This window comes from Cetorhinus maximus, chromosome 12 (genome assembly GCF_964194155.1).
Source record: "Cetorhinus maximus chromosome 12, sCetMax3.hap1.1, whole genome shotgun sequence".
NCBI lineage: Eukaryota > Metazoa > Chordata > Chondrichthyes > Lamniformes > Cetorhinidae > Cetorhinus > Cetorhinus maximus.
The window spans coordinates 94,800,533-94,818,194 of NC_135890.1; the positions used below are offsets into that span (position 1 = coordinate 94,800,533).

Consider the following 17,662-nt stretch of genomic DNA (forward strand, 5'->3'; position numbering starts at 1 on the left):
TATGCCACCTGCTGCAGGATTTGGCGCCACGGGAACTTGAAGGGCATCCACTGCCAGTGGCCATGAAAGTGACAACAGCGCTCAACCTTTACGCCAGTGGCTCCATCCAAGACTCCACAGGTGACTTCTGCAGGATCTCGTAAGCCTCCACGCACAAGTGTGCCCAGGTCACAGATGCCAACTTCATGAAGGCACAGAATTTTGTGCATTTCGCCCAGGATCAGGAAAGCCAGGAAGCTAGAGCACTGGGATTTGCACAGATCTCTGGTATCCCCACAGGTGCAGGATGCCATCGACTGCACTCACATGGTGCTTAGATCTCCATGGCAACAAGCAGTCAACTACGTCAACTACATCAACTGCAAGGGCTTCCACTTGCAGAATGTTCAGCTAGTCTGCGACCACAACAAATGCATCCTACAGGTCTGCGCATGATTCCCAGGGAGTGTCCACGATTCCTACATCCTTAGCAGGTCTCAGACCCCTGACATCTTCCAGGGTCCACAGAGGCTGCAGGGTTGACTCCTTCGGAACAAGGGCCACTCGCAGAGGATTTGGCTGATGACACCCATTCGGCAGCCTCAGACTGCAGCAGAGTGACAGTAAAACGAGGCAGAGGATGTGGCTGATGACACCCATGCGGCAGCCTCAGACTGCAGCAGAGTGACAGTAAAATGAGGCTCATGCCACAACTTGGACTTTGGTGCAGCAAATGATAGACATTTTGAAAATGAGGTTCTGGTGCCTCGACAGGGCCAGTGGAGCACTGCAATACAGTCCATCGAGGGTGTCACACGTCATCATTGCTTACTGCGTGATCCACAACCTGGCACTGCAATGTGGGAAGGATCTGGCCGAGGAGGAGAAGGAGGAGACGCACATCTCCTCCGATGAGGAGGATGTCCAAGGGGATGATGATGATCAGGCCCTCAAACGCAAGGCTACCAGCAATGAGGCCATCGCACTCGCCAGATGAGGCAGGCGTGGTTGGGAGGCCCTCCTAGCCGCAAGGTTAGTGGAGGATGATGACGAGATGCAGTGAGGACAGTCCTGGCATCCTCACCTTGCCTCTGTGAACGTTTGACTCCTGTATGGCTGATGGCAGCGCACATACCCTCAGTGCTCAGGCTCATGTCATGGAGACACAGTGGAGGCCCTAACAGTTGCCCGATTGCAGGAGGATGATGACGACATGCAGTGAGGACACTGCATAGATCTTCACATTGTCCCTCTGAACGTCTGACTCCTGTCTGGCTGAGGGCAGCTCTGTGGTCGGGGTCATATAATGGAGAGGCAGCTTTAAACTTTAAATGCACCTGATCCCTTGTCAGCCTTCAGCACACTGAGTGAGATTAAACTGCCCTGCACCCCTCTCGCGTTGACATTGTTGGAGGCTGACTATGGCATCAGCGATGGAGTTCAGTCTGTGCAGCAGTGCAAGACCAATGTCCTGGTGGCCACCATCCTACCAGTGTTGACCTCAGTGCGTTGGCATGCCAGCACTATCACCTCAGACTGAAGGTGGACTCCTCCATCGTGCCTTGCAATCTGGGGAGTGCAGTGGCCATCCCTTCCTGATGTTCCTGAGTTTGCCTTTGCAGTCCCAGCAACTGAGGCATGACCAAGTCCAGAGGCTTCTCATCTGACTTGGATTCAGCAGATTTCTGGCCTCCAGCTGTCCTCCGAATGCCAGAAACCTGGGAAGTCCCTACCATCGCCTACTGTGGATCGGACAGTGTGATGTGCTCACCAGATTGTGACCCTGAGGCTACTCTAGAACTAGGTACCACCAAGGTGTATGTCTCTGCACTGATGGAGGGTGTGGGTGAGCGCTGTGATGGGATTTCAATTAGGGTGTCATCACATTCTTCTCCTGAGGTGTCTTCAGGTTTGAGTCAAGAACCTGGGTTTTGGACTCCCTCGGCTGCTTCTCAGATATGCCTGCGAAAGCAAGGAGAGATTAATTAGTGCATGGCAGGGGACTGCAGAACAGGGAACTCACTCACAGCATGGCTGTCTGATGGGTGTTGCACTGCTGGATCCTCACTTGGCTGAGCACCGCTGACCTCACCGTCAGCACAGGAACGGTCCAGATCCTCGCCGGCCAGCTGGATGACTCTATTTTCAAAGTCTGTGAGGACCTTGATGTCAGGTATCCCTCCACCAGTCTGTGACCTCTCACTTTTGTTGTGGTGCCAGTTTGTCCTGCATGAAGTCAGATGGAGAGAGTGTAAACAGGAAGCCTGCCAGGCCAAATGAGAAGGATGCCTGTCATGTGTGGGTACTGACTGGTGCCATGGATGGGATAAGGACATAATCCACAGGGCAGATGAAGGTGTGTGTGAGAGAGTGAATGGTGATGTCCCTTGAACTGGCAGTGAGTGAGATCCCTGTGGATGTGTGACGGGCTTGTGAGTGTGTGAGTTGAGAGCGATGAGAAGGGTGACTTACCCGGGCAGAACAGAGGAGATTATTCATCCTCTTGCAGGGTGTTGGCAGTGACCACCATTGCCACCGCCTCCCATGCTGGATTGGTGACCTTGCTTGCTGGTCTTCGCCAGAGCTGGGGTAGAAGACTTAACGGCAGGCCTCCACTGCATCCAGTAGGTGCCCGAAGGAGGCATCACTAAATTTAGGGGGAGCATATTTCCTCCCTTCGTCAGCCATGACTTTGTAGCACCTTTCGATCCCTGAGAGAGAGCTAGCTCTGTGCAGGGGCGCCCTTTAAATATGACGCCCGGATTATTGAAGGCCTGAGGTGATGGTGGGGCGGTCGAATCAGAAGCTGCCCTGGTGGCGATCCGGAGTGTTTCCCATGCATGCATTATTAATGAGGCATGACATGCCAGGAATGGGATGATATGGGGTGAAGACCCGCTATTGTGGCAGGCAGATAAAACAACTTTTTTCACACCCACTACCGCACTTAGTGAAAATCTGATATGATTCCGCCCAAGATGTCTGTGGGATTAAAATACTGTAGAATGCAGTAAGTGGATCCTTTAAAAGTTCAGAGACTCCTTACTTGAAAAAGACTGGTGAATGAGACAGAAGATTTGAAGCACTTGGTGATTCAAGCACATTTACCAATTTTCTGAAGTCAGTAATTTATACAAGGGCAGCCTGCAGCATTTTACTCAATCATGCCCTTATCTGATGTACATTTCCCAGCAAGGATTTTGCGTTTCCCTAAGAGACATTGAGGCTAATCACAGCACAGAATGATGGTCAATCTGTAATAACGACAACCTGCATTTGTATAGCACCTTTCAAATCGTGAAACATTCCAAGATACAGTGGCATAATTAGACAAAAATGGACACTAAATCAAAGAAGGGGATATTCGGAAATTTGACTAAAAACTTGGTCAAAGAGGTGGGTTTTGAGGAGGGTCTTAAAGAAGAAAAGGGAGGAAGTGGATAGGCAAAGGATTTTAGAGAGGGAATTCTAAAGCAAGGGGCCAAAATGGTTGAAAGCAAATCCGTGCCATTGACAGGATGAAGGAAGGGGAAGTTATACAGAAGACCTGAATCTGAGGGCCAGACAATTTAGTGAGTGGGAGATGTAGGGCTGGAGGAGTTCACAGGGATGGGTAAAGGGGAAAGTAAATTTACCCACTGATCCTGCAGACATCTTGCAGTTATATCTCAGCAGAACTTTCATTTTTCTAATGAAATTGATGCACAAAGATTTAAACATTATTTTAGAGTTTAATTTAAACTTCCTCACTCCCCCATTCTCTTACACACAGCACAGGAGTCAGATATTATGGAAATGTGACCATTTTCAAAACAAGCCAAATCCCTCTGGGATAAAATGAGTCTTGTGGATACCACAAACTGGGAGCCATTCCATCGACTGCCTGTTATACATATCACCCAATAATCAGTCCATTTGGAATTGAAGATCAGTGGATGTGTATAACAGGTGGACCGCCTGATAATGCCCGTTTTGGGCAAGTTGAATTTTTACCCCTTGACCTTTGCATTCCCTCCTAAAGGACAACTGCCCCTGGAAAGAAAAGTGGCACTGTTCCATTTTGTGTTCCTGAGTGTATGTTTAGTCCACCCTGCAGTCAGGCACACAAAGGATTTCAACGGTTACCTTTTCCTACGTACGTCTGTAAAAACAAATTAGATTCATATTTCCCTTTGTACGAGCTATGAATGCAACTCAAATTCAGGCTTTCTCACATTCAGCTTATGAACAGATTCACACTATCCCATATGATTGGGTCAGATTTTCAAACTGCAGCCTGGATGTAAAACTGGTGTTTTGTACAGGGGATTTGGTAATCTACATTCAAAGAAAAAAAAAAAATCAGGTAGTGCCTAGAACAGTCACTGGTAAACAGAAAGTTTAGAAGGATGAAAAGGATCTTGTCCAACACCTACATGTTTAAATACTCATATAAATCAAAATGGTTTCAAGTCCCTAGCAATGTAGCTTACTACATGCTGTCATAGTGACTCACTGGTTTTCTTTTGCCCAATGGCCTCCTTGCCTGTCTCATGCTGGGGTTCCAGTTCCAATAGCATCAGCAACCCTCTCGTACCTCACCACAAGTGGCCACCTGCATGCATAAGCCTTGATGTGTGTGAAAAGTCTATTCAACTGTGGCCAAGCCCAGTCCTGCTCTCCTTCCACAGCCCCCCCATGTATTTTCCATTTGGAGGTACCCATACAGCGAGCAGATATCTAGCTTTTCTCCCCACACCTCCCCCTCAAACCAGGCTAGTCTAAGGGAAGAGAAAATAATAGTGCCCAGTTGAGATCCACTAACTCAGCATATACAATGATGGAACCTGAAACCTTTCTGTTTTGCTTGACTCAATACCACACAATATGTGCATTTCTCATTGACTCTTGGATCATTCAATCTTGTTTAGGATGTCATTGACCGTTAATGCAAAAGGGACGATAATTAACCCCTTCGGCGGTTTGTTTAGACCATTCAGAACACGTTGAAATTATTCTAGCAGAGTCTTATGGATCTGAAAATTATAGTTAAACAACTAACATAAACATGTTTTTCAATTATCTTTTAAAACTGTGAACTGTTTTATTATAATGTGCAATATTGAAAATGGATCAGGAGTACTATGCACATTAGCGCTCTCACAGGGGATTGGGAACCATATACAGCATTGAAAAGGAGAAACAAGGTGCATAAAGGGTTAGGAATGACAAATAACATGAGAGTAAGAAATAGTGAGGAATTAGGTAGGATCAGAATAAGAGGGGATGCAGTAAGGTCTAAATTAGGTTTACAGTGCATTTTTTAATTCATTCCTGGGATGTGAGTTTTGCTGGCAGGGCTAGCATTTAATGCCCATCTCTAATTGCCCTTGAGAAGGTGGTGGTGGGAAACCTTCTTGAACCACTGCAGTTCATGTGGTATAGTTACACCCCTAGTGCTATTAGGAATGGGAGTTCCAGAATTTTGACCCAGCAACAATGAAGGAACGGCAATATGGTTCCATGGGAGGAGAATTTGCAGGTGGTGGTGTTCGTATGTATCTGCTGCCTTTGTTCTTCTAGGTGAGAGTGGGCTGGGAAGCTGCTGTTGTAGTGACCTTGGCGAGTTGCATGTATGTAAACGCACTATGTGTGGTAAGTAAGTCTGGTGTGCTACAAGTGCAGAGAGCCACATGAGAATATGATATTGTGGCAATAATGGAGATAACAGCTCAAAAAAGGGCAGGACTGAGTATTAAGTGTTGCTGGATAGGGAAGGAAAGAGAGGAGGAGGGGTGGCAGTATTGATAAAGGAGAATATCACAGTGCTAGAGAAAAGGATGTCCTTGAGGGGACAGGCACATATCTACCTGGTTAGAGCTAAGAAACAATAGAGGTGCCATTACACTAGTCAGTGTATTCTATAGGCCACCAACAAATAGGAAGGGTATAAGGAGCAAATTTGCAGGGAAATTATAGAGGTACAAGAGCTATCGAGTAGCGATATTGGGGAGCTTTACTTCTGCTGATATGGACTAGGATAGGAATAGTGTAGAGGGCAGGAAGGGGGAAGGGTTTCTGAAGTTTCTTAAAAAGAATTTTCTTGATCAGTATGTTTCTGGCCCAACAAGGAAGGAGGCATTTCTGGATCTAGTTATTTTTCGGACTGGAGGGAAGTATACGATGGGGTTCTCCAGAGATCAGTATTGGGACTGCTTTTCACAATATGTATTAAAGACTTAGATTCGGGTGTACAGAGCACAATTTCAAAATTTGCAGATGACTCAAAACTTGGAACTATTTTGAACTATGAGGAAGACAGTGATAGACTTCAAGAGGACATAGGCAGGCTGGTGGAATGGTTAGGATCTGGAATGCACTGTCCTAGACTGTGGTAGGGACAGATTCAATCAGGTCTTTCAAAAGGGAACTGGCCAAGCGCTCGCAGGCTACTGGGAAAAGGGAAGTGGGAGTTCATGAATTGCTCCTGCAGAAAGCTGGCACAGACACGACAGGCTGAATGGCCTCTTTCTAACCTTTCGATGATTCTCTGATTCAGTCGAGTTTACATGCTAAGTGCCTTCTGACTGAACAGTTACAGTTTAAGCTATCTAATCTAGATCAATACAAGGAGACACCGTCAAACAGAGCAATAAACATAAGCATATGTAGCATTAAAACAATTAGTTTTATTTCTGTCTGAAAGCTCAAGCTACTGGGTATTTTTTTTCAATTTTCCAAAAACCCGTCTATTCAGCCTTTTTCGACATCATTTTCAAAATTAACATTTCTGTCAAGGGGTGGACTAAAAGTGATAAAGATTAAAAACTTACCACTTTCAGCAACTTTCAGCTCGCAGTCCATATAATCAAACATTTCCACCGTAAGCTGGAAGCTGCAACAAAATTTGTTTTATTTTAATGTTGCGTCTAAAACAAAATTATAGCCAACTTTTCCATGTGCATCTAATTATTATTTATAACCAAAATCTCAGCAAAATGTTGATTAGCTCCAATGGAAACAAAATGGCTGATGGCCCAGCTCACCCACCGGTCCCTCATTCCCACACTAACACAGGATCCATTTACATTCCCTTACACACCCATCCAGGACCTACACACAATCACATTCCCACCCACCATCCCTCCCACACCCAAACATGGCCACCCACAATCCTACCCGCCCTTCCTTGCACACCCACCTACAGCCCACCCGCTATCCTACCCACCCGCCCATGGTCCACTCAACTCCCATCCATGGCTCACCCATACCCACACTCCCACTCACCCACCCTCCCACACTGACACATGGTCCACCCACACAAATCCTCCCACACATCCACGTTTCGCACACTCACCCAGTGAAAACCTCAATCCACATTCACCCAGTGCACACCCGGACCAACGTCCTAGGGCCCACCTACCCATGGTCACTTTTAGTAATTTTTGACAAAATAAAATCCCAATTTTGAAAAGAAAGCAACTTATCCTCTATAATATAAAGCTCCACATTGTTGACTGAAGCCATGCAGGAATTATTTCGCAGGCATCATTTAGGCTGACCCACAGAGACAGTGAAGTCTACCACCGCACATTCCTTCTGCTGAAGGGAGACACAGCTTGTGTATAACTACCTCAGAAGAACCTTATCATGCATGAGAGCAATTACTTAGAAATGTAAATTAAAAATTACACACATCAGGGTGCTAACAACATTCAGCAAAAAAAAACTTACTGCAATTGTGGAGCTTTCAGCTCAGAGGAACCTAGCTCGGAGGCCAACAGTATAGAGATCAGACATTAACAATCTCAATAATCTAATGTTTCAGACCTAAACCTGTATGAAGCTTTTCAGGCACGAGGATGATATGCGACCAATCACAAAGGTTGTTGTAGGCCAACTTCACTCTTACAGGTCTGGAACGGTTGACTCTACTTAGAATCACTTTTGATACCATCTTCCATTTCCCAAGGGAAGGGGAGGGGGTGGTCGTACCCCAGATGATGCATTGGGGGACCCTTCAGAAGTCCCCAGGCAAGGACTGCATGGGAATTGACTGGGAAGTTAAAATTTCCAATGGGCAATTAACCCGCACAAGGAACCACCCGACACTCCGAGTTAAATTGAAAATTTCAGATGGTTCTGACTCTCTGTGCAGAATGGTTACCCAGCAAAAAATAGAAGGGTTAAAACTACTTCTAACTCCTGGGTAACTATGATACTGACCTCCCAACAGCACCCCTCCAAATGGATCCCCAACCACCCTCCCCAGCCCCTGACTAACCCTCATCAACCAGCTACCACCCATCACCCTCCGATCCCCGAACCCCCCCTCACACCCCTGATTAATTCCCCACCCCCTAACTACCACCCAATACCTCACAATCCCCGAATGCCCTACCTCCTCCAACTACCACCTGAAGCCCCCTGACCCCACTAACCACCCAACTCCCTCTACACCCCCGACTAACCACCCAACTCCCTCCACACCCCCGACTATCCCCCACACTCCCAATCCCGACCCCTCCCGACCACCTCCCAAACCCGCCCAAATCCCCCGACCACCCAACCCACACCATCCCTCCAACTACCATCCCGATCCCCTGGCAACCACCCGGCTAACCCCGACCCCCCTTCAACTACCCCCGCAACCCCCGACTACCATGCAACTACACCACACCCCCCAGGCCACCCCTGACTACCACCCTCCACCATCCAAACCCCCCTCCATCCCGAACCACCTCCTGACCCACTCTACCCACTCACCTTCTCCCCTGTCAAAGTGGCTGGGGCCTTTAAACTTACCTGGCTTGCGGCAGCTAGTGCCATAAAAAGGGAGAATGGCTTCACTTCCCCCGATGCTGCGGCTCAGGACTGGAAGGATTCCAGAAGCTGCTGAGCTGCACTTTTCTAAGGAGGCCTGGGTCAGTAGTCTGCATGGGGAACATGCAGCTCCAGGAGTGGGTAAGTGAAAAGGAGCAGAGCGGCAATCCAATGCGACTGCCACTCCACGGAAGTTCTGGGCCTATATTTTAAGATTTTGTTTTTCCCTGTCCGAATTTCTCACTTCCTATTCTCTCCTGAAACCAGTCACTCTTAGTAAAATATGGTCCGCAAGGAACAACAAGGTCCTGCTTTATTCAAAAGCTTTATTCATGGCCCGAGGCAGCGACTGTCAATAGTCAAGCTATTTGATCGTGTTTTAAGGTGGGGAAGGAAAAGGAGACTAATGCAGCCAAAGTGCTATCCTATCCTCACCCAGCAGTTACCATGTGGTTACAAACAGGGATCACTAGATGGTAATCAGTAGCAGGAACCTTTGCTGCTCCAACTTTGCCCTGTCCCAGCCATGGAGGACCATCCTGGCATCCACCCATACTGCTGAGATCAACTTATTCAGCCAGGACCAAGAAACCAATAGAAGTAACCCACTGATACAACGGTGTTTAATAGGTTGAAACATATGTATGTGCTGCTCAAATCCTTGTTCATGTCGGGCAGTCACTGCAATAAAGGTGACTTGAGATGAAAACAAGCTGAACTATGCACTCAACCACTACAGTCAGTGCTATATTGAATTCACCAAACAGGTCACAAAGTCAAAGATTTTACACACAAAGAAATCAAAATGCAGGCCAAAAACAGGCAGCATGCGTTTAGTAATAAAGGATTGTTCACATCTTACAAAAGTCTTGGGTTTCGCTGAAGGCATGGCTTTAACCTGAAACGTCCTGCGTTAGTGGACGGTAAATTCTGTGGATGGTTTAAAATTTGGTGCCTCTACAGTCTGGATCATGAGTGCGCAACGTCTCTGCACTGCTATTCTGTGGGGAAGCCCCAATGGCTGAAAGCACAAGACACAGGCTATGTTGCTAAAGCCAGCTCTGCTATTCCAATGGGAGAATCACAGGCCCACATATTCATGGGCTCATGATGCCATCAGGAACAAGCAGCCATGCTTGCTTCCATTCTTTTGCACAGTCAATGCAAAGATTGGATCTTCCCCCATCAGCTGGGCTCAATGTAAAAGTGCCTTAGTTTCAGAATGGGAGCTCACAGCACACTTTCCATGACAGTGATAGCTCATGAAATAAATACAGAACCAACTAATCACCCAGTTACTGCCCAGAAGAAGAACAAAGGTGGTGATAAATGGGCATGGATTATGGTGGGGAATAATGATGAGCAGAGTTTCTATATGTCTGTACATGGTTCTGTACTATTTCACTGCCTTTACGAACAATCTGGAAAAGATTAACATTAATATTTACATATTTTTACACCAATTGTGCTAAGTGGAGCAGAATCCATTAGTACTCAAAACAGATTTAGCATATGGCGCAAAGCTCAATACCAAATGGTACGGCTACAACTTCAAGAGGATCCTAGAGAAACAGAGTTTCAAACTCTGAACTACTGACCTCCATTTGCTTCTCAATCGGAAGGCGAGATTTGGGATTTCAATCCCAAAAAGGGAGAGAACAGGGCTCCGTACTTTTTTGTTTGGCAACAGTTCACAAGCATGCGGCTTTCCAATGCCATCAGAATTCTGACTGTTATGTTCTTTATCTTAGAGTGATGCAACCACAGAATTTCCATGCACCTGCCATATTGGCACTCCTTTAATATGAAAGCACATTTATTGAGTACAATGACAAGTACTACATTTAGACCTAATAGTCATGATCGCAATATACGGTCGTTATTGTGTAGTAGGAAACTATCTGAAGTATTACATACTGGCCCTCGAAAATATCAATTCACAGCATAATACGAATCAACAGAGTATTAGAACACATCAGGAAAAGCACAGTGTAGGTTCAAGCAGCTGATGTTAATGGGATAATTTGTCAGCTCACTCAGGCAGAAAATTGCATCCAGTTCTTTTTAGCTTACCTCCAAAAAGAGAACAATGCTCTACAGAAAGTACAAAAAATAATGACAAGAACGATCCAGAGACCCAAAAATCCTTCACTGAGTACATTTTCCCTGGTTGCTAACGTGAACAAACAGGTTTCCTGATTTTATGCATGCATTTGACTTTTTTTTAACTGCATTAGAAACTAGCTGGAGGTATAGGCATTTATGAAGATAGAATAATCATCTTGCACTCTCTGCTTCTACCAATGTATACTTGGTATCCAAATCACCTCTTGTTGACCAGAATAAACTGGATGAATGGGCTGCATTTGACTGGACTAAGTTACGCTGAAACAAGTTTGGAGGTAGCATATTGCAGTCAGGCACAGATTTTCCTTCTGGTACCCCACTGCCATAATGATATTTGCAGAAGCCACTCAGAAATGTACAGTGAGCATGCACCATCCATATCAGGAATGGAGACGCTCTGCAAGCACTTTAAAACATAAAAATACGACTATTCAACTGAGAGTATGCAACCTGAAGCTCATCCACCTAATTCTCCAATGTAAAAAGGATTACTATGGAGGTCACACTTTTTAGCGCATGGCTCAGCTGGTAGCATTCTCACTTTGAATTAGTAGGTAGTGAGATCAAGTCCTATCTCAATTTTAAAACAGCACTCTAATGCAATACTGAGGGAGCATTATATTATGGAAAGTGCTGCCTTTCAGCTTGTCAAGGCCTCGCTTGTCTATGTTCATGATTCAGGCAGGTATTGGTGATTCCATGGCACTAGAATCACAAAGCTATTCCAGTGCACATGCCAACATTCCTTCCTTCACCACGAAAAATGGATTAACTGTTCGTGGACTCTCCATCGTGGCGAAAATGGCAGAAGTGGCCACAAATCATAATTCCCGCCCCCAAACAACAGCACTTCCCATTTTCACAGGGGGCAGGAATGGGGATGCGGGACATGCTTCATGCATGCGCATTTTACAGAGGCAGCTGACCATTTAAATCATCAGCTGCCTCCACTTGAGTGGGATTTTGGTAGGCTAGGAGTGTGAAACCCAAAGTATGCAGACTAGGCCAGGTAAGAGCAGGTCTGAGCTTTGTGGATTCACTTGGATAGCCAGGGTACCCCTTTGGAGAGGCACGGTACACGTTTGGATCTGGTCCCAAGACACCTTTGGGGGAGGTAGGGTGCCCTCTCGCGAAGGTCAGGTGCCCTTTGGAATTGTTAAACATAGTCATAAATGTGCGTAAAAAGTGGATAAAGTGATTACTCTCAAAGTCATTGGAACTGTCAACAGACCTGTCAAAATTAACTGTCAAAACGGTCAGACGCCTGTCAAAGGGACTTGTCAAAACTATCAGAAGCACCTGAGAAAGGGAGCTGTCAAGACATTTAAATGTCCTGCTCTTTAAATCTTTTAAAAAACATCTAGTGTTAACAAAAGCACGATTCCTTGTTATTTTATTTTTTCTGACATAAGCCTGAAGGCTTCAATTACTGGATTAGTGCTGGATGAGTGATTTCACAACCATCCATTATCATAGTAGGGTACTTGACATTTCACAGTTTGACTGACAACTACAAGTGATTATAGATTCTTTGATGTGGTATTATGTATTTCAATGCTTGTTGCTATAAGGGAATTTGTACATGAATGAAATGTTTGCTGTTATAAGGCTTTCTTTAGTTGGCATGGATGGTAAGAGGGGTTATGAGGGGGCAGGTGGAGCATGAGGTGGCATGGATGGGGCATGGGGAGTGTGTGAAGGTGTGAGGGATGTTTCATATTTTAATCTTTATTTTTAAACTTTGAACACAGTGCCAGAGCCACAAGGCAGGCCTTCCACCCAGCTCGCCTCCACATCTGGCATCCTCCTCAGTTCTTCCTGAATCGCCCACCCCAACTTCTAATCCAGCCCACCCTCGCGGACCAAAAGTCTGACACCTAAGCAGCCACTTTTATAGGGCAGGTTTGCAGAGCTGGGAATCCTCCCATCTCTGCGCTCCTGATCCGGGAGCAAAAATTTGGGCCTTACACTCTAAACTACAGAAAAGTTTCTCTGTTTAATTTTTAAAATGACTGAAAATGCACCACCACGTTTATACTTTAGGATGTCCCTTAAGTGAGCACTTAATTATCCCTGAACCAGTCCAAAGCTAATTCTGCTCCCGATGGCTTGCTTCCTTTCACCTTTCCCAGGCAGATAACTTCTAATCCCAGAACTTACTTTCACTGTAAGGGTTACACTAGAGATTCTTTCTCACTAGCCCAAGCTTCCAACCTCCTTTAAATCCTCATGAACTCAGTCACTTCAATCTGTGTGCAAGCTCCCACCCTAGTCCTATGTGATGAACTATAGGGTCATAATTTTCTCTATTTCAGGTGCAGGATTAGCTGCCTCAATTTTCCTGCTCTCTCTCCCTTTCTCGCTCAGATTCTTGGAGACTGACTTGGGTCAGTGAGATTCAGATATATCTTAGGAAGCCTGTAACCCTATCGACTCTTCTCTTCCCAAAGCCCATCTCTATGACAACATGAATCACATGGGCCTTGTATCCAGGTAGAAATGCCAATTATCTATCCTTTAGACCCCCAACTCCATTCTAGCTTGGAATGGAACATAGTTTAAACTATAACCATTTATAGAACCTGAAATTCCTAACACCTCCCAATGAGTCTTGGAGACTAACTGTCTAACCACAGTCAGCCCAGATTCTCTTGCCATTGTTCACCTTACGAACATATGAACATATGAAATAGGAGCAGAAGTAGGCCGTTCAGCCCCTTGAGCCTGCTCTGACATTCAATAAGATCATGGCTGATCTGTTCGTGTTTCGAGTTCTACATTCTCATCTACCCCTGATAACCTTTGATTCCCTTGCCCAACATGAATCTATCTACCTCTGCCTTCTCAGCAAGTCTTTTAACTTGGGCCCCTCTTGCGCCAAAGCAACCAAGCTACCCAGGCTCATTAGCAGGCAGAATTCAGAGCATGTCACATGACCCCTTTCATTCCTCTATTTTACCTTAAACTAAAGAGACGAACCCAAAATATAACAAACTTAGAAACTTCATAATTGTGACACCTGTTTTGAGCAGTTGACATATATTATTGAGGAAATATCGAGGAAGATATGATGTCAATTGTTAAGATAATAGGATTGATGATGGAGGCTAATACATATTCTCCATCAACAAGTCCTTAGAATGAAAGCTCCCACTTGAGAAACAACCAGTGTGTTTTAATTAAAAGAATATTACTTATGGAATATATGGAGATCTTGTGGTGCAGTGGTAATGTCCTTGCTTCTGAGCTCCAGGACTTGATGGTCGAGGAAGGTGTGTTCATAACATGGACAAAAAGGCTGAATATCAACTTGTAAATCCTTCCAACATACACCTGTGGCAGGTGATAAGAGCAGGAGAGGTTCCTTTCTGCCATGCTGCAGAAGGGAGCAGCAAACCACTACAGCACCTTGCCAAGAATAACCAAGCAGCAACACATAGAAGTCCATGGTTGCCAAAGCCCTCTTAAGGCATGGTATCTGCAGAGAGAGTTACAGAACAGCCTGTCACCTAATACATTAGTGCTGCTCCAGCTATTTCTTTCAAGAGAAACTTCGGATTTAATTATGGAAAATATACAAAATGGAACAGCATTGTAAACAATGCAGAACATAAAAAGAGTTAGGCTTAAGACAAAGAGTTACCCTATCTCAGAAGGAAAAAAACAGTAAAAACTGGGAAATAAGAATACTGACCCGAGCTGGTCTTGTATACCTTAAAATGGAGCACCAGTAAAAACTGGGAACTTAAGAGTACTGGTCCGAACTGTTTTTACCTACTGGGATCTGGCTCGTCCACATTTCCTAGCATCAGGTATGGAGCAGCATTGACAGATCACTGGGAGAACCTGTTCGTATTTCTAGTTAGCATGTTCTATATGCTATATACATATATTGACAAATTATTTTACCTTTTGAAAAATAAAGAGTGCGATTTCAAGGTCAGAAACTAATCTCAGGATTTATAAGACATTCATAAATCATCCGAGATCTGCTCACAGTTCAGGATATTAACTTCTTAACAAGATTTCAATTGCATAATTAAATTTGAGAATTAGGAAAACAGATTAACTAGGTTGGAGTTAAAAATAACAAATCAGTCGTGTTACAAATTTACAAAAATACTCCTTCAGGCACATCTGGGTCAATTATTCATGGGCTGATGAAGATTCGCATATACCTCTCGTCACCCCCTTCAGAAAAGAAAGGATTCTCTGAAATTGGAACAAGCTTGCAAATCCTGGAGGGATTTAGTTATCCTCTGAACACATGAATCCCTACAGACCAATTCAGTGCAACATAAGCAGAAGATTGACATTCTGTGACTTGGTCAGACTTACATGTTATTTACATCTGTGCCAGAAGCTTTATCCAGCGTTTCATCAGTCACCTCCAGATTAGGTGGGAACTCTGGATGCTGTACAAAGCCAAAGCAAAAAAGCGGAAAAAAATGATCAGAAAATGTCCTGATTCAGGTGCTGATATACATCTGATAAAATCCGTCTCTGTTCAAATTAGTTAGAATTCAAAAAAATAGAAATCTATTTCCTTTTCATTATTGAATTAAATTTAGCAATAACCCTACATGGGGAAAACTGTATCCCATCTCCTTTATTACCTCTGCCTGGTTCATTTCTCAGTGTCTCTCACTGCTCTCATTTCATGATTCCTCCCCTTATCTGGTTTGATTGTGGTTCAGGAGAAGCACCCCCGTTCCTCTCAGTTCCACATTCAGACAAGTATATTTTAAACCTTAACCTTCTTGGTTGCAGTCTGCTGCAGACCCTTAAAGGATCACCTGTTAGGTTGTATATTGATGCAGTTTTCCTGAACGGCAGCCCAGCACCAGCTGCACTGGGACAAATCAATATTGTAGAGGGTGCTTCAGATAGGAATTAGGTCTCTTATTTGAATTTGCAAAGGGTTAACATCTGTTTTAGGCAGGATCCTTGGACTACAATTCTTTTCCCCACACCAATACAGTGGGCGCCATACTTCCGGCCCTTAATTAATATGCATTTCCTGCCCGCTATATTGGACGATTAGGAGGCCATTTACCATCCAAAAAAGCGGGCACTGCATGGTCAAGTTTCTTGGCCAAGTGCAGTGGGCTGTGTTTCAGTGAGAATTAAACAGTATCCTGTAAGCTCCTTCTTTATTTACTGATTAATGTTATTAAAGCTGCAGATGTATGTACCCAATCTCTGCATTCACAATTTATCACATGAACAGTCATTACTGTAACAGTTTATTTGAATGCATTCATCCAAACCTTTCAGATAAAGCTCAGATCACTGAACCTTTCTTGGTACCTTTTAAAATATTCATGCTGTGAAATACTAGATACATGATTTTATATGCAAGTTTTTGACTGTACTAAAATTAGATGCACCTGACCAAAGACAGAAATAATGCCTACACACACTTTCTATAACGCACATAGGAACAGCTTGAGGTGTAACTCAAGAATTAAAGTTTTAACTTTTACTTGGGATTTTCATTAGTTGAAATCCAAAAGGCCAGTACACAAACTTCCTCAGATAGACAGGAAACATTGAGAATCTCCCCAACTATACCTGAGAACAGCGGTGTATCGCCACTATTGCAGTCAATAGGATCAGACACAGATTGCGATGGAAAACATACATACACTGCCACTAAACCATTAGGAAACAAGAGGTTGCCTAAGATTATGGTTACCGTACTGTCTCCAGCTGCTGATAGCTGTTATTGCAAAGCCAAGAAGCATGTGCATATGAATGTTGAGTCATCCTAAATTGTACCACTGAGCGTCTGTACCACCATTTGACACTTACTCCACTACACAGTCCAACTTCACCTCTTCTAACTTAGCTTACTGGGTAACAAGTCTCCATTTTCAGCTTTACTTTTATAGCATATTGAATTTCTTTTAAGATTGTGTTAAGTTTTTCTAATCATCATCAGTAATTTAATAGGATAATTCCATTTGGCAACACAAGTAATTGTAAGAGAGTCCCTTGGATTTTCTATAGTTACTGCATAGCAACTGCCTCAACCTCAGTTCTATATTCCACATAAACAATGTAAAAAGAACTAGAAATGACAAACATACTCAATTTCAAAGTGAAGGATAAATATTTGTCACTGTTAAATTTTTCAATAACTTTGTACTGTGGCTAAAACAATTGGCCAGATTCCCATTGGTGAACAATACTCAGCAGCCACTGAGGGTGTGCGGATATCAAGTAAGAACGAGATCAGTCTTTATTGCAATGTGCCTTCGCAGTTGAACCTTGCAACACTCACTGGCTGGGATTTAAGGCCAAAATCAGTTTCGCAACGTCGTGAAACCAGTTTGCGATCGTCCATTCCACCCGCCAATGGCAGGCCACATTCCTCGCCATCGGACTTCGGGAACCTCATGGTATCAGCGTATGATTATAAGGCCAGCCTGCCAGACTCATTCCCACTCTGCCGCTGGATCGTCCACCCACCTTAGCGGGAAAACACGCCAACGTGTTTCACAACAGCATAAATAAGGCATGCACTTGGCAAGCTGCACTTTGCTTGGAAATTCAAGGCTTGTTTGTCTACCTGCTTCGGTCAGCACTCGCAGTCATCAGCGCCAGGCTTCACAGACAGCACCACATCACTTTTAGGGGGACTCATGGCTAAGGCTCTACCTATCAGATCAGCCATATGTCACTTTTCAATGACTGCAGGGCTGGGGCTTTCTTGGGGAAGGGGGAGAAGTGGCCTCAGGTAAGGGAAGAG

The 17,662-nt window shown here is 44.6% G+C and overlaps 1 protein-coding gene across 1 annotated transcript in view; it reads right to left on the reverse strand.

Moving 5' to 3' along the window:
* The window catches only part of hip1rb (huntingtin interacting protein 1 related b), a 157,676-nt gene that overhangs the window by 74,604 nt on the left and 65,410 nt on the right, over nt 1–17,662 (reverse strand). The window contains exons 6-7 of the mRNA XM_078554119.1: nt 15,247–15,323; nt 6,792–6,853 (exon numbers count right to left, since the gene is read on the reverse strand). Of these exons, the coding sequence (XP_078410245.1) occupies nt 6,792–6,853; nt 15,247–15,323 (139 nt within the window). The remainder of the gene's footprint in view (nt 1–6,791; nt 6,854–15,246; nt 15,324–17,662) is intronic.